The following is a 23,825-nucleotide window of genomic DNA, read 5'->3' as shown; positions in this document are numbered from 1 at the left end:
AAACACTTACTTTGGTCTGTAGGCTATTTAGAAGTACATTGTTTCATTTTTTTAATCTATGGAAAATTTCCTACTTCTGTTACAGAGTTCTGTTAAATTTCACTGTGATTAGTGACTATTTAAAGTCTGTATTATTTTAAACTTGTAAGATGCCTTAGAAATTTTTGTGTGACCACCTCCATACTGTAGTTTGATATGCAATTGAAAACTGTGTATTCTGCAATCTGTGCACATGACTTATGTCGATTTTGTTCATTTCACTACTCAAATCTATTCTTACCGGTTATTTTTTGTCTGTTTATTCTATCAGATACTAAGAGGTGTGTTTAAACTTCCCAAACATGATTATGAATTTGGCTGGTAACTCTTGTGGTGTTGTTTTTATGTACTAGGCTTGCTAAGCTTTTCTGTTTAAGGCTATCATTCTATCACTTGAGCCACAGCTCTACGTCCAGCTTTTCAGTGGTTAACTGGAGATAAGAGTTTCTTGGATTCTTCTCCCTCACCCACCCACCCTCACTGGTTTCAAACAGCAATCCTCAGATCTTTATCTTTCTTTTTCAGATAATTATAGTACATTTTCTGTAAGCAACACACAATAAAGATTCTTAAGAATCTTAAGAATCTGGGGGCTGGGAGTTTGGCCTAGTGGTAGAGTGCTTGCCTGACATGCATGAAAACCTAGGTTCAATTCCACATACACAGATAAAAACCAGAAGGGGTGCTGTGGCTCAAGTGGCAGAGCTCTAGCTTTGAGAAAGTCCAAGGACAGTGCTCAGGCCCTGAGTTCAAGCCCCTGGGGCTGGCAAAAATAAAAAGAATCTATGGTGGGACTCTTCTTTCAGTTGTGGTGAAAAGCCAAGTCAGAGTACAAGGCCCTGAGTTCAAGCCCCAGTAGTGACCAAAAGAAAAGTAAGTATGACCTCATAGAGGTCCATAATCATCTAAAAGCCAAGCAAAGTGTTTGCCCAATCTTTTCAGACACCATGCCTGGGGAAATGTATTCTTTTTTTTCTTTATTGTAAGACACTCTGATGACAACAATATTGGTGACACTGTTATCTAGAATTTTACCAAATTACCTCATAACCCTCAGTCCTAGTGTGTTCTAGGAAGAGAGCGAGTCTGTAAACTGAATTCCCAGTGTCCTGAGCGTGTGACAGAAATGCATGTCAAACCCTAAAGACATCGTTTGGTGCCTCAGCTGTATCACAGATGTGTGCAAATCCCCATGTCAGTGTTACTTTCAACAACCAAATGAGCCACGAGAAGTTAGACATACACAGTTTGCCTTCAGTGAGAAGTGATTCCGTGTGGAGACAAAAATGGAAAGAAATCAAGGAAAAACATGGTGAACTCGTAACATAACAAATACCTTCGTTTAACCTTCTCCCATCCAATTAATAATATAATATTAATAATAAGTACAACAGCTCTGCTCTAAAGTGAGCATTTGGACATTACACAGCATGTATGTATGTATGTATGTATGTATACACACACACACACACACACACACACACACATACACACACTGCATGCATTGTATTCACAAAAGCAAATAGTACACAGAGGAACCTTGAGACTGCATACGCCATTCTTCCTATGATTCTTCAACAAGGGATTTGACTAGAGGAAAAAAAAAAAAATTCTGAGGGTTTTTATCCTGGAGGTCTTGAGCACATGTTTGTATTAAAAACCCAAACCCTCAGGCCTCGTCAGTGTGCTGGCCTGTCCCGGCCGGGACTGGTTTTGCAGCTCCACAGCCCCAACCCCTCCTGGTGGGGGCTTAGAATAAGGCTGCCAGCACACGAGGAGAAGCAAACAGCAGACCCAGACGATGGGAGGCTGGGGCTAAAGGAGGGCAGGAGGGCACACTGACAGCGCGCTCAGGACATGTGCGAGACCCCAGCAGGGACCAGGGCACCAAAAGGAGCCATGAGTTCAAGCCTTCCCCACTTTCCCTCCTGGAGGGTCTGCCAGCCCTGCCCTTTCTGTGGGGGTGGGTAGAGCAAGGGAATATGCTCAGGGCCCTGCCATCTGCTTGGGCCCAGGGTGGAGAGTCTGTTTCTAGGAGACGGTGGTGCCAGCCCAGGAGCGGAGCCCTCTCTGGTGTTGTGGCACAGCCAGCCAGCCCGGTGTCTGTGGTCTGTGGGCAGATGCACCCTGGGAAAGTGGGTTTCCTTCACACTGGCACAGACAAGGGGGGTGGGGAGGCGAAATGACCAGAAAACAAAGGGATCTTCTGAAAGTCACAAGTCTCCAGTTCAAGTGCACGGATGGCACATCCGTGGAACTGAAACGGGGAGGAATCTTGAAATCTTGGGCAAGGCTGAGTTCTAGCTGCAGGAAAAACCCATGGACGCGCGTAAGTTTAACATTTCACACTAGTTAACAGCATCTTGGGCCGGGGGGGAGGGGGGTGGAGGGGGTGGGGAGAAGAGGGTCAGAAAGACGGAAAGGCAGGACCTGATGGTGAACGCCTCTCATCCCAGCTCGGTGGAGGTTGAGGCAGAAAGTCTGTGAGTTCCAGGTCAGTCTGGGCGACACAGGGGATCCCTCCAAAAGAAAGAAGGGCACGATGGGGTCCCAGTGGGTCCCGTTGGCCAGGCTTCCTGCCAAGCGCACAGCCTGGTGGGCAGGGGGCTGCCAGGGCTTCACGCTAGCGGCTGTGCTGACCATTGTGAGTGAGGGGCCTGCTGTCCCCAAATCCATTCTTCACACACTTTATGTCCTTGCTCTCGGGGTTCTTTGCCTCTTCCTCCTCATCTTCCACCTCCTCTTCCTCTTCATCGTCACTCCGCACATCCTGCATATTCTAGATGGGGGGAAGAACTGGCTGTGAGTGGAAGCTTCCAGGGAGTTTAGACGCGTGACTCCATTACGGAATCCCCACACAGTCACACCTAGCCGAGGCAGACCACAACACAGATCTAAAACGCTTCTCAGCCTTACGTACACCATATTTTCAGACGGCCACAGAAGGGAGCTAGAAAGCAATGGTATCAAAAAGGAATAGGAAAATCTCAGAGCTGGGAGAAATTTAATACTAAAAAAGTGGTGGCTAAAAAGGATAGGCTCAAAGAATATTAGAAAAATATTTTAAACTAAATGAAAATAAAACAACAACATAATTAGTCACAACCCATCATTTGAAAAAAGAATGACTTAGGTATGCTAGAAAAAAATATAAAGTTGTTCAGCTAATCAGCTGAAATCACAGGAGGAGGAGAAAGGCTGTGGAATACAGCCTTACTCAGCATGAGCAAACAACCACCAAAAAACAAAACCAAAACACTTCACAATTGCAAGTAACTTTCCAGAAATTAAAATACTTAATAGAAACTCGGGCCAAGAGTTGTCCCTTAGTCTTTTCAGTCAAGGTTGGTCCTCTACCACCTGAGCCACAGCTCCACTTCTAGCTTTTTGTTGGTTCTTTGGAGATGAGAGTCTCACAGACTTTTTTTTTTTTTGCCTCAGCTGGCTTTGAACTGCGATCTTTAAATCTCATCTCAGCGTCCTGAATAGCTAAGATGACATGCATGAGCTACTGGCGCTCAGCTCAAATTTGGAATCTTACCAGCCAAACGATTCAGCTGTGTTATTTTTGTCATCCTGTTTCTAAATTCCACTGTTGTAGATTTGTCAGATTTGTTAATTTACATAAAGAGTTAGGAATATAGAAAATATAAGCTGAGACCAGGTTGATAATGCTTCGTTTCAGAGTCTGTCTCTGTGGAATGTGCATCTGCTTGTCTCTGGAACAGGGCTTGGAGGCTTTCTGGGTGTCAGGCTGGCTTCTTTCCTGGCACCTTCACATCTGAGGATGGAACCTGAGTCACCCTAGTCAACTGAGAAGCCACAGCAGAGACCTGGCTACAAGCCAAGCATTCTCACACCTTTCACCAGCTGCTGCAGACTTATGCAAGACAAAGGAGCTGGAACCTGTACTCTTAGCTACCTCTTGGCTTTGCTCAGAAGTGATTTGGGAGGGCCTGGGCACACAGCTCAATCCTTTAATCCTAGATATTTGAGAGGGAGAGATCAGAGAGCTGTAGATTTGAGGCCAGCTGTGGCAAAAAGTTAGTGAGAACCTACCTCAAAGCATAAGCTCCAGCTATACAGGGGCAAAAATGTAAGCCTCTATCTGAAAAATAACTGAAGTGGAAAGGATTGGTGGCTCCAGTGGTAAAGTGAGGTGTTGAGTTCAAGCCTCAATACAAAGAAGGAAGAGGAGGAGGAGGAGAAGGGAAGAAAGAGGAAGAAGAGGAGGAGAAGGAAGAGGAGGAGGAGGTGGAGGAGGAGGAGGGAGAGGAGGACAAAGAGGAGGAGAAAGAGGAGAAGGAAGGAGGAGGGAGGGAAGGAGGAAGGAGGAGGAAAAGGAAAAGAAAGGAAGAGGGGGATTAGAAAACAACTAAGCAGTTTAAAGTAAGTTAAACAGGTGCATCACTTATTTTAATCTCTTATTACTTGGCTTGTTTGTGTACTACTGAAGGCCAAGAGAAAAAGGTAAAGTACTCCAGTGACAAGATGCCTGAGCTCTGTCTGGAAGCCACTGGAAATCTGACATGGGACTCCCTCTGCTCGTGCTCACTGGCCTGCTCCAGGGCAGGACAGTCACGTGACCTTCCAGGAGCTGCGGAGACACTGCCCGCCAGGTGCAGACAGCTGGGGCAGGTTGCCAAGGGGCCCAGGTCTCCATCCAGGCCTGTGTGGCTGCGTGCTCTGCTCCTTCTGCAGGTCTTGGCTATTCACCAGTGGAAGATGTCACAGAGACACACTGGCATTGGCTGGGACTCAGAGGTGTGGCATTTAGTGAAAGGAAAATGAAAGCTTATGGATGTTCAAGTTTTCTTAAGTACGAGGAAGCAAAAGCAAACTGTATTCCTTCTCTAAGCACACCTGACATGCTTGCAAAAGGGGACTCTGTCAGCCTGCTTGTCTGCTGGTGGACGTGTGGGTTGCTTGTTCATCATCAAGCCAGCCATGTGATAGGAATCTAAGTGTCAGTGCCAAGTCTTGCTTTCAAGCAAGCAGCAAACTGCCAGCAGTTTGCTGAGCAGGCTCCATACATGCCAGTATTCCAACATTAAAATGATGTTACTTTAAGATATTCAGGAATGAAAGCAAATGGAGGAAATTTCTCATTCATCGTGTCTACACATAAGATGTGACATATAAAAACATGCTAGCTTTAGAAAATATAATTGTTTCTTCTTTTAAGTATGCGGGACAAATCCATAGAGACCAAAAATAATTCTTCTGTAACCTACACAAATCACTTATTCATTTGTACATTCAAAACTGTTTACTCAATCTCTGTCTTTAAGATTTAAAAATAACCTTTGTTTTTCAGTAGTGGGTCCATAGACATTTTTTTAATGCATCCAAGAATTAGTCACCTCACTAACAACTAAAGCTGCATTAACTGCTGAGTGTTTTCTTAGTAGAGTTGAAAACGGATTTACTTATTTTTCTAAGAATTTCAGCTCCTGTCCCGTGCCTTTCCTCTCCTTTGCAATCCAACTCTGCCTTCAAACCCCATTCTTCAGACCAGTGCTTTATGGCTTTGGAGGGGGAAGCTGATTTCACAGCCAGCGCTGCCACTGCTGCAGAAAACAGAGGGGGTGTGCGAGCCAGCTGAACTCATCCAGACGGCAAGCGTTATGGCTGTGGGCCTCCACCACCGCAGTCAAGTTCAACTGCAAACAGCTTCGCTGAAGGAAGCAGGGATTCTCGTCCGCCCAGGGGCTCCAGGCCCCTGGGTTTCTACTCGGGCCTGGCATGACCCACGAGAGATGAACAATGTGAAAATCACAATGGATCCCAACAAGCCTGCCAGTGTTACTCTCCCGATACTTGTAGGCCTAATAAGGGGACAGTCTTTTTGTGGGGCCACAAGATCCTGGGGGCTCTCCCTTTATACCAACTACCGGACGTATAAATGGTCAATCGATCTCATTCTTAACCTTGTCTCTGCTGTGGCAGTCATGCCACAGTGGTTTCAAGGGTCATAAAACAACTGGTGAGAAATCTCATGAACTAGAGTTCATGAGCAAACTTCCATGAAAGTTCATTTTCTGGGCACGTCAATTGTTCAAGAAAACAGGCTCGTGTTCGTAATTTAATTACATTGAGTTGATTCAATGTAGCTATTTAGATCTAGAAACTGAGTGATGGCCAAGACAAACAAACCAACAAAGCACCCCGGGAACAATGACTGACACCTACTTCATGTGGCAAACCTCAGTGGTCTTTGAGATGTGTTTACTACTGGTGTAGAAAAATGAATCCATCAGAAACTGAATTCATCAGAGTAATTATCAGCCATCTTGTTTTACTCAATTTCTCATTGAAAAAAAGGAGGCACCCTAAAATACACCAGCTGCAATTTTCGCCTTACAAGGCAAGAAGACAAGTAAAAAGAGAGATCGGATTTTCTTTTCTGATGTGCTTTCACTCACTGCGCCTGGTCCTGGACTCCTCAGTCAATCCATGTCCTGCCCCCTTTCCTGCACGGCCAGTGTCCGGGGCCTAGTCCCTCCATGCAGTCTATACATCACAATGCGTTGGTTAGTCATAGGTGAGATTTCCCTACTGTCACTGACTGTATCTTCTTCAGTCCCTATTCTGAGATGGAAGCCATTACTCATTAGCATAATAGAGCAGACGCTAACTGTAGGATTCTTCAAAGATCAGCGATCGTATTTCTGGATTTCAAAATTTGAAAATAAAAGACCCTGTAATGAAAGCAATTTTTTGAGCCTTGTGCATGCTCCAAAAACACTCTAGCACTGAGCTATATCCCCAGCCTCTACAAGCAATTCAAGTACCTTTGGGATCTACTTATGAAAAACATAATCGTACCATAGAGAAAAATCTTATCAATAACAAATAATAGTTCCATGGCAGAATGCCTGCCTAGCATGTACAAAGCCCAGCGTTCAATCCACCACATCAAGAAAAAGAAAGAATTCTGATTAAAACTCTGGATTAACTTAGCATTCCACCAGCTAGACCTCACTTTGAACCCAGGAATAGCTGAAGTGTGTCACTTCAGAGCAGTAATACTTGGACAGCCCTTACCTCCATGAATATACATCTATTGAGCATCTTCAAGATGAGGTAACCCCAGTAAAGGTGAAGAATTTGAAGGAGAATGAGCTGCAGGTTGAGGAGGATGTACGGGAAGAAAGGATTGAGGTAATGCAAAGGCAAAATGATTGTGCAGTGCAGAATCCTGAAAAACAAGACAGGCAAGGTCAAAGCACTCACAAATTTTCAACAAGGACACAATGTCTTGTGTCCATACTAGGGCTTGAACTCAGGACCTCGAGTTCTCACTTGGTTTTTCCCCCTCAAGACTGGTACTTGGCTACTTGAGCCACACAGTCCTACTTCCAGCTTTCTGCTAGTTAACTAGAGATCAGTATCTCGTAGACTTTTCTGTCTGGGCTGGCTTCAAACCACGATCCTCAGATCCCAGCCTTCTGAGTAGCTAGGATTACAAGTGGATGCCATCAGTGTCTGTGTTAGACACTATAATTTTTGTATAGAAATGTAAGTTACACTTTTTAAATTTTTTGATGAAGTCATAAATATAGCTCCATCAGATTCTTTTCTTCCAGGAAACTTTAAACCACTGGAGATGAATGTAAGAAGTACCAGCACCAAGACCACTTCAGCATACCAACTTACCAGAAGGGATAAATGATGAAGCGGCTGATGAAAAATACTAAAGAGAAGATGAAAAAGAGGCCATTACAGGTTTTCTTCCATCCAGCATAAGAAAACATCTTCGCAGACTGAAAAAAAAGAAGAAATTAAATTTATAGACAGTGCATTTAAAAAAAAAACTGAGCAACAAAATGATGTGATGTCTGGGATTTGCTTTAGAATATGGGGAAAATGCAGGGAAGGATAGATTCAATAAGATCAGCCACCATGACAAGCATTCATCCCCATCTAAGCTCTCAATCTTGATGTGCTTGACGTGTTCCATATGGCTTTCAAAAGCACAATCGGCCTTGGCACACATTTCACTTGGGCACTTGTTTAATATGGCCATTTAGTGGGGAGGAGAGGTGCCCTGAAGGCAGGCGGTGGTGCCCTGGGCGTGGCTGCTTTCAAGCAGTGACGTGGGAGGTGAGTGCTGGGTTCTGTCCTGGGGGAAACAGAGGTGTAAGCACTCAATGCTCAGTCGATGCATGACCTCACTGCTTATGGCGTCTGTGGGCAAAAGGAGAACTGGAGAGAAGGGTGTGGTGTGGGTGTGCTGAAAACATTATTGTATGGTCCTGGGTAGCCCAGAGCCAAGGGGGAACGTGAGAGGAAAATGCAACACCCTCTGGACTGTGGAAAGAGGCAATGGTAAGTACCCATCAGGGTACATTAAAGTGTTGAGTCGGGCCTGGGGATGTGCCTTAATGGTAGCATGAAGAAGCCCTGGGCTCGATTCCTCAGTACCACAAACACAGAAAATGCCAAAAGTGGTGTTGTGGCTCAAGTGGTAGAGCGCTAGCCTTGAGCAAAAGGAGCTCAGGGACAGTGCACAGGCCCTGAGTTCAAACCCCAGGACTGACAACAAATAAACAAGTAAACAAACAAACAAATAAATGTTGATTCCTGGGTCCAAACTTCAGCATGGGAAAATTAGGAGGGGGGTAGGAAAATACATCAAGAAGATAGAAGGTCTGGCAGGGATAAGAATTTTAAGGGTTGAGGATATTTTTCCCGGCAGAGAATGTACCACCAATTGTCTTCAGGAATGAAAGATAAATGGGTTCTCTCTTCAAGGAAGGCTTCCACAGACACAAACGGTACTAGGGTTCACTTAGAACTTGACTGAGAGAGCAAACTCTTCACTATCAAGAGGACAAGGGACAGGACATCCTTGGGAGAGTATTAACCATCAGCCTGTAATGTCCTCTCTCCCACCCGCTGCCGGGGGCTGGGACTCAAGTTACAGCATGACTTGTGACCCGAGAATGATTCATGATCATTAACAACATGAACAACTTCTCGTTTCCCTGTGAAGAAATCTCCATATTTCACATTTTATTGTTCTTCAAATAAATAATGAGCTAAATTTCACAATATATTGTATGGGGTAAGTATGACTTCTCAGGTTACAGCTGGGGAGAAAAAAAAACAAAAACAATAAGTGATTTGCTCAAATCTCTCCAGAGTTATGTCAATGACAGGGGAGAGGAGGGTGGGTGGGGTTTGAACGTCCACCCTCTCTTAGTCACACAATGGAAGTGTTTTTGCATTGGACACACATCAAAGGCAGGCTAACAAGAACATTTAGAAGCAACAGACTAGTATAAAATTCCTGTGTCATTATAAGCAATTATAGCAAAGAAGGCTGTGCTCAGAAAAGTGCACATGACAAAGCTGGCCCAGTCTTCCTGCTTTCCAGACATTTGCTACACTGACAGCACATATAATGACATTGACCTTGACTTTTACCATGGGATTTACGTATCTAATGAAGATACACGTGTAGAGAGATGAAAGTCTGTACACAGGGAATTTTTTTTTTATTATTTTCCAGTCCTGGGGCTTGAACTCAGGGCCTGGGAACTGTCCCTGAGCTTCTTTTGCTCAAGCTAGCACTCTACCACTTGAGCTACAGTGTCACTTCCAGCCTTTTCTGTGTATGTGTTACTGAGAAATGGAATCCAGTGTTTCATGCATGCTAGGCAAGCATTCTACCATTAAGCTACATTCCCAGCCAAACAAGGGGAATATTTTATCAGTGACCACTTGCTTTGAAATGGCTTCAAGTAATTTCCATTACTTCTTGAACATGAATGGGTTGAATGGGTCAATTATGGTACAGCCCATGGATTAGAGTTGGCTGACCTTACAAATGTTTTTTTTATTATGTTAAGGAATGTTTTTAAAAAAATAAAAAAGGAAATAAGGTGACAGGAATCACATGCCGCCCACAAAACTTTATTTACTGTCTGGCCCTTCACCAGAAAACTTGCTGAACCTCAATTTAGGAAAGTGAAATTCTATTAACTTTAATTTCTTCCATATCAACCTATACCCAGTTAGAATCTAAACTCTCCCAGGAGTTATCGCAAATGTGAACTGGCTAGCATCATTTCCCTGGGTTCATTAAAATGAGTATATTGAAATGAATACTATGTGGTTCTGGGAAATGTTCTAACGATGGCATGAGACCTGGCAAGGAGAAGACACTTACTCCCAGCCTTGGGGCCAACAGGAGTCCAGCGTGAGGGAGGCAGGCATGTAGACATGGCCCTGTGGCCATGATCCTCCTTTTCTACGTGATGTGGAGTCAGGAAGACTCCGGCCATAATGTCCCCACTTCAGAAAACACCCTAAGCCCCATTTCTCCTTTAGAAAGGGAGTATTGTTTAAAAACACACCAGCGGACATTTTCCAAAGCAAGGCTAGAAGTGGAGGAGGCCAGGGGAAGGGGGTGGGAGCTCACACCAGACGGTCAGGCATTGACTGGCTCAAACCAATAGTCAGGGACGCTCAACTTTGAGAAAGGATGGCCATCAGTGCAAGTCTCTCTTGTAAGAGAGTCAGGTTTATTTCCACTTCAAGTAATACCTCCTCTCACCTCCCGAGCTAGCATCGGCCCAGATCTACCTCCCATGAGTACCACAGAAAGGAGGGAACAATTAAAAGCAACAGCTTTCATTTCTTTCCTCTGGCAATTCCGGGGTCAGGTGTTTCCAGGTAGAGGGGTCTCGAACCCCCACACACATTGGTCTTCCTTCAAGCACCTACAAAAAACCAGGGTGTGGTGGTGTTTTTTTGTAATTGGGAAGTACATACCTCCAGCCAAATGTCAGCCACGTCATGTACAAACATCACCAGGGTCCCCCCACGAATATAATTGGCACACCAAGAAAAGCCCATCAAACTGAGAGCAGCCAGGTGGTGGATAACATTGGCCAGAAAATCCTACACACAACAGAAAAGCGGGAGATATGAAGCAAATGCAGATATTTCCCAGTGACTGAAAAAGATAACAGTAGTCATTATTATCCCAACAACTTACACCTGTATATTTTGTGTGTATGGGAGAGGGGTCACCACTGAGACTTGAACTCAGGACCTTGGGCTTTTCACTTGAGGCTGTTCCTCTAACCAGCTGAGGCACAACTCTACTTCCAGCTTTGTCCTGGTTAACTGGAGATAAGACTCTCAGATTTGTCTGACCGGGCTGGCTTTGAACCACGCTGCTCAGATCTTAGCCTCCTGAGTATCTAGGATTACAGGCCTGAGCTGCTGGTGCCCGGATGTATGTTTGAAATTTATAAAACACTTGTTTATTAAATATGGCATTTGAAATATGATGTAAAAATCAATGTTAATAAATTCTTTAATAAAAAAAACACCTTCATTTTGATTCTTAAACACAACCCTGAGAGGGAGCTAGCGCAAATATCCTCTTTGATGAAATCATTTAACTTTAAAATAGCATTGAATAGTTGTCATTAAATCTGACATCTCATGTTCTTGCTGTACCAGTAGACATGCATGTTCGCACATGCGCGTGCGCACACACACACATACACACACACACAAATGTACACACTCACAAGCATATCTTTGTATAGACTTAATATTTATTGTTACATCTTTGCTTAATCTATGAAAGAAAAAAGTCTGAGTGTGGTGGTTCCTGCCTGTAATTCTAGCTATAAAGAAGGTAGAGACTGGAAGAATCGTGGTTAAGGCCAATCCAGGCAAAAGAGTTAGTGAGAACTGATCTCTATAATAAACCTACATGGAAGTGTTGAGAGGAAAGGGGTCTCAAGCCCACCTAAGGAAAAAACCGAGACTCTAGCTGGAGATGAGACTCAAGTGCTAGGACACCTGCCTGGCAAGGGCAAGGCTGAGTTCAAGCCCCAATATTGATAATAATAACAATAATAATAATCTCTGAAGGTTTCCAGCTGGCTGCAGTGCGCCCCCTAGTGAGGCATGGCGCTCATGCAACTCAAACATCATTGATCAAGCCAACTTCACATTACCTAGCATTAAACTTAATTTATTTCTCTTTAAGAAAAAAAAAATTCTGCCAGTCTTGGGGCTTGAACTCAGGGCTTGAGCACTGTCCTTGGGCTTTCTCAAGGCTAGATCTCTACCACTTGAGCCACAGCACCACTTTTGACTTTTTTTTTCTATGTATGTGGTACCGAGGAATCGAACCCGGGTCTTTGTGTATGCCAGGCAAGCAAGCACTCTACCACTAGGCCAAACTCCCGGCCCACTTAGTTTATTTCTCATGAAAATTTTTCTGCAAATCAGCCTTGTCATAAGGCTTAGCATCAAACACACAGGCCTGAAGTATCTATCCTTGCTAGCATGTCTGAGGAAGTCTTGAAGCTGTGTGTAAGATCTAACATCGTTTTTTTGCAACAGTAAAGAGCTCAACCGTTTCGGAGATGTGTCACTTTGTAATTACAGAGGAAGGCAGAATGTCCCTGACTCAGTTTACCTGAAAATAAAGCATAGCTAGCAATGCTTGAAACAGGATTTCCAACAAGGATATTTGGTAAATTAAGAAAAAAAATTTTAAGTCTTTAAGAGGGGAAGGGTAAAAAGATGATGGTAATGAGATTGATTTGGAATATGTTGTAAATATGTATAGAAATATAACCATTAAATCCTCCCCGATAATTAGTGCAAGCATATCTACCTAAATAAACCAAAAGTATAAATCTGTAAAATACTAAAAACACAAAGTCTTTGAAAAACACCCCAAAGAATCTCATAAAGCGATGTGTCATCAACTAAAAGATATGAGTGCAGAATAAACACAACTGCCACTTTTCTTCTGTGAATTTAAGGACATGAAATTCCTAGGCTGAGACAACAGAAAAGAGATGCCTTTTCTTATTGAAAAGAAGTAAAGCTTCTAAGTAAAGCTCCTATCCTGTTTCATTACAAATATTTACCAAGGCATTGAAGCATAGCCTAATTTCTAATAGTATATGTACTATTAAAAGTTAAATAATAAACTGTAACTAAATATACATAAAAGCAAAAGACAAATATTAGAATTTGGGGCAGAGGGATGAATTTTTTTTTTGTAATTAGACACTTACCTTCCTCTTGACGTCAGAGCCAACACTAAGCAACAGAGAGCAGTAGAAACTCATTTCTATTATGTAGTACCAGTACTGAGATGGCAGCAAGGGCTGAGGGAAAAGAAATGATCCATTTTGTGAATATCACTCTACAAAGCACTAGTTTTAATGCAGCAAAACCTTGTTACCTTTCACAAAATTCTATAAAATACAATGACTCAAAGTTTAACTTTCCAAAACAAATTACAGGTAACATTTCAAGGTATCTTATTTCTAACAGACTAGACCAGTATTCTAAAATCAAATTCAATGCTATATAAAGTAAATAAAATGGCTTTAAAGACTTACTTTAGTGTAATGGGAATTAAGCTAGATGAACAATTATTTAAGGACTCTAGAATTAAGTTTCTACCGCCAGGATTTTGCTTGAACCTTGTATATTAGGAGATGGCTTGTTTTAGGTAGGCTGAGCCATCATTATTTTTGGTGTGACTTGCTGCTGTCTCAATTCCCCCACCATGGCCACCTTTCGATCCCTGTTGCCCTCTATGGTCTCCTCCCTCACTGACTGTGGGTTTGATCTTGGAGACACAGGCCTATGTAATGCAATAAGTGACTCCATAAATACCATGCAAGAAGTCTGAGCTATCCCACTGGACAGACCATAACGAGATGGACCAAGCCCTGGGGGCGGAGGGGAAGTCAGGGGAAGGTACTGTCAGAAGGGACTTACCTGTCTGGGATAGTCGACCCAAACCTGCCAGAGGTCATATGCCCAAGGTTTCTACGGGGAAAACATAAAAAGATCTCAGAGAACAGGACAGAAATAAATGCTTCAGAATCCGATTTTAATAGAAAGCCTGATATTGTTTATTGATAGACAAAGGTACAGAGAAAGAATAATTCCTGCGGGTTCTTCTTGCTTTTGTCATAATTATTTCTCTCTCTCGAGACGTCTATTAATATCATATTATGACCTTATAAATTTGATATTTCTGGTGAACTGGGGGATTTAATAATGCTATCTCATTTAGGGAAGGATTTCCAACAACTGAATCTGAAGTAGGGATGCTGAATCTAACCATGTAGCACCATTTTGGCCACATGATGGATGAGAGGAAATTGGGTTTAACTGGACCATTCTTGTCTTCATGGTGGAGGCAGGAAAGTCCTACCTCTCAGGTGATGGGCCTGCTTGAATTCCTGCAAGTAGTGGGTGGAGAACTCTCAGACTCCCTGTGACCCTCCCCCCTGACCTGACCCCATGTAGCCTGACCCACTTAGACGCCATTATGCCATGACACAATGTCTCCGTGTTCGCATCCTCTCTTCTGTCTCTTGGCTCTCCTTGGGTCACCTTGGCATCCCACTTCAGCTCTCCATCGGAGCTGCTCTGGTTGGTTGATATTGCTTTTCTGCCTTTCCTTTCCTCTCCTGCTCTCATGGCTCAGTTTTCCGACAGCATGAAGTGTATTTGCGGGACTGCGGTTGGGACAGGAACCCATCTGTAGATGCCCACCTTTTAATAAAGACTCCCGATTTGACCTCTCAAAACATGGCTTCTCGATTTCCTTGCGATTCATTAACAAAATGATTTCAAAATCAACATGCCTATTGTGCCTGTATCAATAAAATTGTCTAGAGACAACTGTAGTAACAGAATACTTAGGAGAAATCTCTGTAGACATTTTGTGGTGTTATAAAAACACCCAAGGGCCAGCCTTGCATGAGCTAGGAAAGCGTCATCCACAGCTACATCCCCAGTCAGAGAAATTTTGACTCTGGAGAGAAAGTTCTAAAACTAGGTAACTTACTAAAAGTATTCTACCCTAAAGGATTTCTCAGGCAAGAATTTTAAAACTTAAAGACAAATTTCAAAGATACCGAAAGCATAACTTACGTCATAAAGAAATGCAATCCCAGCAATATTAATCAGAAAGTAAACTGTAAATCGCCAGCTGCCAAAAGAAAGAAAGGTCTTTAGTCCACTGTCAGAGTGACTGACAGCTGAGGAGGAAAGGATTCAGCATACCCTGGAGTCACACAAATCTAACCAAACCCAGGCTTTGCTATTTATTTCATGGATGCGAAGTCATGGGGCCTAAGGGTTTACTTTCCCATCTGTGAAATGGGAGTGGCAAAATGGAAAAGAGAAGTGAAGCCAGTTTGTAAAAAGTTCTAATTCGAGAAGAAGAAGGGTATGTGGTAGCCATTGTGATCATGACGAGACCCATTCCCAACATGTAATAAATGATGGTCTTGTATTATGTTAGTTATCAATAATAATGAAGATCCTACTTAGCCTGAAAACTTATTTTATTCCAGTTAACCCGCACTCACAGGACTCCTATGTGGCCAGATTTCACTCTTCTCTTCAAAGCACAATTTTAAGGAAAGAAGTTTTTCTTATGTGTGGAGGGGCTTTTAAGAGATTTAGAAAACAGCTAGATATGGTGGTACAATTTTGTAATTCCAGCATTCAGAAGGCTGAGGCAGATGGATGTTGAGTTCAAGGCCAGCCTGAACTATATAGGGAGACTCTTGTCATAAAAATCAAATTAAAGCTCTAAAAATACTAAAAAAAAAAAAAGTCAATCACTACTTAAGGATCTCATTTAGTTTTGGATTCATGCAAATGAAATTATCAGACGCTAAAGGGAACATGAACATTGAATATTCACTCAACTCAAACACATTTAGGCAGAAACAACGTGCAATGTTTTCTTCATATACAGTCTGGTGGGAAGAGAGGAGGTGACCAGGTTTTGGCACTCCCTCAAAGGCACAACCATGTTCCCAGCCCGTGCCACTAGCTAAGCTAAACTAGTCTTTCTTGTGGCCTGGTGGTTTGTTTGGTTTGGTTTCGGTGATTTGATTTTGTCTACTTGATACTTGATTTTTTTTAAAGGGGGGGCACATCTTACTAGGTAGCCCAAGCTGAATGCCTCCTGCCTCTGTCCTACCCTTCCTCAAGTCTCTCCTCCCCCCAGCTCTAGGATTACAGGAGTGTATCACCATGCCCAGGCTTATTTATGGAAGGGGGATTTGATGTTCACAGGCAGCCTGAGACACTGGGCCTGACTGCCCACTGTTACTTCATCTGGTGATTTTCTGCTTATTGGTGGGGAGGCAGAGTGGGGGGGGCAGCAGGACACAGCTTGAACAGTCCCAGAATAGGAGCTGGCAGGGGTCTGTAGACAGCTAGGAGTCTGTGCCCACACCTTAAAACCAGATGAACGTGCCTTTCTGTCACATGGAGTCCACCATCCCCACCCCACTGAGATCGAGAGGATCAAATGCACATTTATAAACTAAGGCAAGGGACAAGAAAATAGGTGTAGGAAATTGCCGGAGAATTGCACTGTAAGATGATTCTACTCAGAGACAGAGAATTAATCTGGGGACCCATGGTTAACAAGAATGAATGAATGAATGAATGAATGAATGAATATCAAGAGGAGCAGGAGGACCACATGGGGCCAGCACCACTCTGCTCTGCTCATCTTGAGATGTCTTGCACCACACTGACATCAGTGGTTAACACAGTGACAGCCCTGGAGGAATGTCTTTCAAGAGCTAAAAATCACAGCTGATTAGAAAAGAAGCCAGGCCATCAACATCAAGCCACTGCAAGAAAGTCAGAAGACGCCCGGGGTTCCATATGGGTGTCTGAGACCTAGAGAAGCTGGCTGGTCCCCCCCCCCCCGTCAGCATTACAGCTAAATTAGAGTCCTCAGGAAGGAATGGGGCACAAAAAGAAGACAGCAAGTTTCTGGCTCATTGAACTAGCCAAGAAGAAAGTGCTGGCAGAAGTCGCTGGGCTATGGGAGGGCCTTAAGAAAGGGGCAGAGAGAGGAATCCATGGATACGTAAACGTGACATGCGGCACAACCTAATAAATGTAAAGAAGGAGAAAGGAAGAGTGGAAGCCTGGCCCACAGCGTGGTAGTCTACAGGAGAGAAAAGGAAATAAAGACTGAAATGAAGTCAAAACCAAGTCCAGTGAGCTCTCACTGCCTACAGACTATTCAATATATCCAGCCCGGTCATGAATGTTCTTGAAGCACCAGAACTTCTGACCCTTCTGCTAGGCTGCACAACCCACAGGCAGGGCCCAGGCTTCCGAGTCAAGTCAGACACAGAGATGCCCTGCTGTCCTGTTCTGCGAGGAATGTCTCAGAGAATTCACAGACATTCTCTGCTCTCACAAGCATCATGTCTGCGGAAAAGTGAAGTAGCCTCGTGACCCTGGCCCAACGTCAACCCTAGAAGAGAGAGAGAGAGAGACCGGGGCTGTCGTGTTCATAATTTTTCCAAACCTCAGGCTCAATCCTTCTCTTACCAAGCTTCCTGAAACTTCTTCAGCCGGCATGGCCTCTCTTGATTCCTCCGGATCCTAAACCACCTCTCCACCTGCCGCTCTGTCAGGTTACTCTTCTTTGCCAGTCCATAAATGTCATCCTGGAAAATGGTGTGGGAAGGAGGGAGGGAGGGAAGAAAGGAAGGAGGGAGGGAAGAAAGGAGGGAGTAGTTACAAGAAGCTTCGGATGCCCGGGTAAACCTCCACACAGGCTGGGTCATGAGGGTGTTTGTGCCTGGGATTCAGAGAGTTTCATCAGATCTTGAGCCAGGAAATATACCACTCTCTCGGTTTAATTTTATCTTGTTAATGGGATTTGAATTTAGGGGTCCATGATTGCCAATTTTTTTAATGCTCTTAAAAATACTTTTTTTTTCAGGTAAGGTCTCACATTCTTTGCCTGGCGCTGCCCTCTGTTGCCTACGCAGCTGGGATTACTGATGTGTACCACAAAGCCCAACCTGTTAGTTGAGATGAAGTCCAGCTAACTTTTTGCCCATGGTAGCCCAGAACTATGAATCTCCTGCTCACCACCTCCTGAGTAGCCAGGGTCATAGGTATGAATCACTATGCCTGGCAATTTATCTCTTTTACTTATATGCACATACACATATATACACAAGTACCAAAATTTAAAAAAAAAACTGGGAGAAGCAAAGATCTTGTACTTACATGAGATGGTCGCTGTGTGGAAGCCTTGAAGAAATTCTCTAAGATGGAGTTTGGTATAATTTTTCGAGCTGTTTTTCTTATGCCGAATGCTATTGCTAACGGTGTGGCAACAAAGCTACAAAAAATATATGTATATATGAAAAGAAAGGAAGTTCAAAGTCTCAGAATGAATCTAGCCAGGTGCCAGTGGTTCATGCCTGTAATCCTAGCTACCCAGAAGGCTGAGATCTGAAGATCAGGGTTCAAAGCCAGCCTGGGCAGAAAAGGCCCCATGAAAATTCTCATCTCCAATGAACCACTCAAAGGCGGGGAGTGGAGCTGTGGCTCAAAGTGATAGAGCACTAGCCTTGAGAAAAAGAACTCAAGGATGGCTCCCAGGCCCTGAGTTCAAGCCCCACAATGAGCCCCCTCCCTCCCCACACACACAAAGGGTGAATCTATAATGACACCTGAAAACTCAGGCTGAAACCCTAGGTGCCCCAGTGGAAGGTAAATCATTTGCATGTTCAGTGTTCCTTTGGGTGATGAATGTCCCCCACAGGTCTGAAGGCCGAAGGCCACCAGGCCACCCACCAGGGTGATGCTACTGGAAGGTGTGGGCCTTTAACAGCAGGTGGGGCCTAATGGAAGGTGGTTAGGTCATTGGAAGCACATCCTTGAGGGAGATTGGGGAATGGCCCCTCCCCTCTCCTGTTCCACGCTTTCCTACTGTCTCCCCAGAGACCCAAAATGCTGGGCCATTCAGCCTGAGACAGGAACATCCAGAATCATGAGTCGAACTGAGCCCTTTTTCTTTAAAAGTTAATTACCTCAGGTATTTTTGTATAGCAGCAGAGGTTGACTAATACACACTGCCACTTGCCTACAGCTAATATTAAAGGTTTAATTAAAGTTTTAATTCTAAAACTTAGTTAATTCAAGTATATTTATATGTGAAATTCGTGCATCAGAATAAGCCATCCTATTTAAAATTTCATTTTTAAGGTTTCCAGAGTTGTCTGAAAAGAGGTCTCCCAGTGTGGCTTCGTGGCAGCCCTCAACACAAGAAAATAAATTTATTTGCTGAGATTATTTGACATAATTACTGCTGCTTTTCAAGTCTTAACATATAATAAAAGGCTGCTGTAACTTATATAAATACCTATGAATACGATTAATGGGCGGCATGGAGAGTGTACCATTACCTTTATGAGAAACTGTAAATTGTTTTCTGGTGATTAGAATGGCTTATAGCTTATTAAGTGTTTATCAGAGTTCCTCACAGTATCCCTCAATGTCAAGTTTTCAGTGCAAGTTTCTTGCTTAGTCTGTTATTTGTTCCAGCCATTCTCTATTGCCTTAGACACTTGTGAATTCATCAATTACTTCTAATTGTTTTAGGTAAGAGTCCCTACTGGGTAAACTACTCTGAGTCAAGCCTCAAAGGCAGCCCTGTTAGTAGAGTCTTCCAGACAGGTCTGATAATGGACGTTCTCCAGTGAGGACTCCAGTCCTGTTCCTCTGCCCCCATTAGCCACGACCTCCGGTGACACCTGTGGTTTTCTTGGCTGTCACACGGGTGAGATGGCAGGCCAGGAAGGGGGGAAATAACACACAAGACTTGTGTGATCTCCCAGATTTGGCTGCTTTTCTCACTCCCTGGATTGCTGCAAGGCCTCGATGAGTTATAGATAAGGAACAAGCTGACTCTGACCACTTTCGCTACCCTTCAGGGCTGCCTTTACAGAGGAAAGAATTTCCAGAGATCTTCTGACATGTTTGCCAATCTCTGGTGCACTGTGGTTTTAGTTTTCCTTTTTCTAATGACCATGTTGTGTTCTCATTTTCCACTTGTATATTTTCTTTGATGAAATATTTGCTCTAATCTCTTGCCCACGTTTGTTTGCTTTTGCCCATTTTTAAAACCACATTTCTTTAATTGAGTTGTTAGATTTCCTCTTATATCCTTCAGTTAAGTCCTTCATGAGATGCCTATACCTTTTATCCTAATCTGGCTTACTTTCTTGTTTTATTTACAATGTCCTTAAAAATAATTGAGGCGGGGCCGGGAGTTTGGCCTAGTGGTAGAGTGCTTGCCTAGCATGCACGAAGACCCAGGTTCGATACCTCGGTACCATATACATAGGAAAAAGCTGGAAGTGGTGCTGAAGCTCAAGTGGTAGAGCTCTAGCCTTGAGAAAGTCCAAGGACAGTGTTCAGGCTCTGAGCTCAAGCCCAGAACTGGCAATAAATAAAAAATAAAATAAAATTATAAAAAAAATAATTGAGGCATTCTTTACAAATCAGATAATTCCATATTTCCAAGTATCTAATTCAATATAATAGAATTATCCATATTAAATTATATTATTTATATTTAATATACTATATCATGTTTAATTTAATTAATATAATACAATTCAATGCCAATTTAGTCCACTTACCAACTTACATGAGTATTACCATGAGTTGATCTTTGGATAGTTCCATCACCATATTATGATACCTCTTGCATATTTACTAGTGCTAATCCTTGTGTTTTGTTTTTTTTTTTTCCAACCTTACCCCCGGCAACACAAATCTACTTTCTGTCTTGATAACTTTGCCCTTTCTGGACATTCACCGTAAGTGGAATGCAACATGTAATCTCTTTCCTCAAGCTTCTTTCACTGAGCATAGCATCTTGAGCTTTTTCCATTTCATATTGTGAGAAGAAAGTATACTTTTCTGTCAAACTATTGTCTATTGATATTTCCTGGAATGATGTGCTTTAATTACTTCAGTTGTAACGATTATCTGTACTGCTTGTTACTAGCTAGCTATGTCGGGAAGATAAATCTTGTGTTGAGGAAGTTAAAATAATAAACTGTAACTGCTAAGTGGGGGAAAAAAAACCTTTGACAGGAATTAAAGAATGGCCCCTTTCTAACCTTGGTAATTGACTGTACTTAACTGGAAGCCTAACTTACTGAGAAGAAGGAGGGACAGTTTGGGTTGGGATAAAAGCCTAGCAAACTGCCCTGTCTGGGGGTGCCTGCAAGCTGCTGTATGGTCATGGCACTGCACCACTTCGCACAAAAGTAAATCACCTTGACAAAGTCTCCTGCATCTCTCATGTGTCTGTCCACTCATTTCTGACACCGAGAGTTGTGTGTTTCTCTAGTTGTTGTTTGTTGCGTTTTGGCGGCCATGGGGCTTGAACTGTGGGCTTGAACTTGAGCCACAGTGCCACTCTGGTTTTCTGGTGGTTAACTGGAGGTAAGAGTCCCACTCACAGACTTTAGTGCCGGGCTGGCTTTGAACCGTGATCCTCAGATCTCAACCTCCTGAATAGCTAGGATTACAGATGTGAGCCACCAGCAACCAGTGGAATTATGTGTTTCTAACAATATTTTTGCGGTTTTCCTGTTTATTGTTGAATAATATCCCATGGAATAGACACACACTCAGACTGTCTCTTAAAAAGCAAACATTTTAGATCTTTCCTAAAGAACCAAAAACATATGTTCAAACATAATTCTTGTATCAGATGCCCACAGCAGCTTTGTTCATAATAGCTCAGTGCTATAAGTGATACAAATTGCTATCAACTTGTTAAAAGATAAGTTAATTTGGTATGATATATCTATATGGATGTGGAAACACTACTTAATAATTCCAAGAAACTATGGATACACATAACAGGAAAAAGATTCGCAATGGCATTATGGTAAATGAAATAAATCAAGCACAATTTAATGCAATCTATAACTTCCTTTACAGAAAATCTTGGAAAATAGAAAAACCTAGCAAATGAAAAAAAGATCAGTGCTTCTAGGAAGCTAGCAGATAGGAAAATGTAAAGGGAATTTTTAGGTTCATGAAGATCTCTATCTTAATAATGATGACAGTTGCATATCTTCATACATTTGTCAAAGCCAAAAAATGGATGAACTTTGCTATATGTAAATCTCACCGAAGTTAAAATAATAATGTGTAAAGCCAGATGTGAGAGCACAGGCTATAAGTCCAGGTACTTAGAAGGTTGAGGCAGACCTAGGAAGATTTTTTAAGTTTGAAACAGAAAGACTCCATTTCAAAAGAGAAGGAGAAGAAGAAGAATTATGTAACTGTAACCCTTCTGTGTATAATATTTATCATAAAATTGATTTTTAAATGAATAAGCAATGAAAAATTATTGGTGTGACCTTATTTTTCTTTTAATTCTAATGAAAGTTCTAACTTTTGCCAGGTCTATCATTTTCTAGAACTTACTTAGAAAAGATTGTGTGCTTAATTAAATTCTAGAAACTTATGAATGATTATTTAGCCTTTAAGTTCATTTTCATATCCATGGGAGGATGAATAGGAAAATTCTTAAGATACTGTGATAAAATGTAAAAACCAGTCCAACTTCCACATGAGCTAAGTTTCTTTGGAAAGAGCACACACATTTCAGAGACGTAAAAACAAACTAATTATGCACCAGATGTACACAGAATCATGTGAATGGGTCATATAACACATTGTTGATTTTTTTTAAAGAGGAAGAAAATTGGATCTTGTAACATACATTTATATTAACTAACAATACGCGTATGAACATGTTTTCCTGGATCACAAGAATAAAAGACTACAAAACATATTATAATAAAAACATATAATAACATGGCTGGGAGAGGGATGGGCTTAGGGAATGGGGCTAATGGTAATTGTGAAAACAGAAGGAAAGAATAAACGTATCAAAAAGCTCCTATACAGACCTATGGCAATGTACTGTGTCTTTGTCTATGATCTGAGGAACATTCTCCATTAATTCTCCTTTTGTATGAAAGTCCAATCTCCACTGTTCATACAAATGCTAGGGTATTATTAATATTAACTAGGGCTCAAAATAAATTTGCAGGGTTTTGGACACATAATATAATTGGTTTATTTATCCAACCCACTAGTTGACAATTTTTGTTTTGAAAAGTGCCCATTAAAAAAGAAAAGCCCACAAAAATGAATGGTTTCATGGGTATTATCCTCAAACTCACTGAAAATAAGAAAAAAAAACTTTAAAAACAGAGGAGAATCGAACAAAATATTTATATAATACAGAACAAATCCAATCTCAAAGCCACATGAAGTATAACATTCCTTTTAATGAGAGATAAACATAGGAAAAAGTGGACACATAGGGTTAAGTGCCTATATCCATAGCATACCAAATGATATGAGAAGCAAATGTCTACTAAAATCATTAATTTAAAAAGAAAGGGAAATATAGACCCTTTTGCTACCTTCAAGGACAGGAATTCCATTTTTCAAAAGAACAAAGCAAGTATGAAAATACATCTATCTCAGTCAGTTCCATTTTTCCTTTTCAAATAAAGTTAGGACATCCTTATCTAATATAAATGTCCATAAATATTAATAGTTCGCTTAATTAAAAATCTGTCTTGAAAAGGAGAGAGAGCTGGTGACAGTGGCTCACACTTTTAACCCTAGCTACTTGGGAGGTATAGACTAGCTGAGGAGTAGCTAATCTGACCAAAAGCCAGTGTTCAACCAAATATACCAAGCCAGTGGCTCATCCTTATCATCCCAGCTCCTCACCAGGCTTAGATCTGAGGGTGATGGTTCAGAGCCAGCAGACCAATCCTCAAGATTTGCATCTAGCATTAACTGGGAAGAGCTGGAAGTGGAGTCGTGGCTCAAGCAGTAGAGCCCGGGCCCTGACCAAAACAGTTGATGGAGAGCGCGAA

General features: G+C 42.3%; 1 protein-coding gene across 2 annotated transcripts in view; it reads right to left on the bottom strand.

The window, feature by feature from the left end:
- Positions 1-1,517: 1,517 nt before the first annotated feature.
- Cers3 (ceramide synthase 3) overlaps positions 1,518-23,825 on the bottom strand; it is a 44,266-nt gene continuing 21,958 nt past the window's right edge. For both annotated transcript variants that reach the window (XM_090321534.1, XM_090321535.1), the window contains exons 3-11: positions 18,118-18,232; positions 17,428-17,546; positions 14,986-15,043; positions 13,819-13,869; positions 13,104-13,196; positions 10,822-10,950; positions 7,699-7,805; positions 7,087-7,240; positions 1,518-2,818 (exon numbers count right to left, since the gene is read on the bottom strand). In XM_090321534.1, coding sequence (XP_090177660.1) covers positions 2,663-2,818; positions 7,087-7,240; positions 7,699-7,805; positions 10,822-10,950; positions 13,104-13,196; positions 13,819-13,869; positions 14,986-15,043; positions 17,428-17,546; positions 18,118-18,232 — 982 coding nt within the window. In that variant the 3' untranslated portion in view covers positions 1,518-2,662. The remainder of the gene's footprint in view (positions 2,819-7,086; positions 7,241-7,698; positions 7,806-10,821; positions 10,951-13,103; positions 13,197-13,818; positions 13,870-14,985; positions 15,044-17,427; positions 17,547-18,117; positions 18,233-23,825) is intronic.

This window comes from Megascapheus bottae, chromosome 30 (assembly GCF_031878675.1).
Source record: "Megascapheus bottae isolate mThoBot1 chromosome 30, mThoBot2.hap1, whole genome shotgun sequence".
Classification (NCBI taxonomy): Eukaryota; Metazoa; Chordata; class Mammalia; order Rodentia; family Geomyidae; genus Megascapheus; species Megascapheus bottae.
This window is presented reverse-complemented; position numbering and strand designations above follow the sequence as displayed.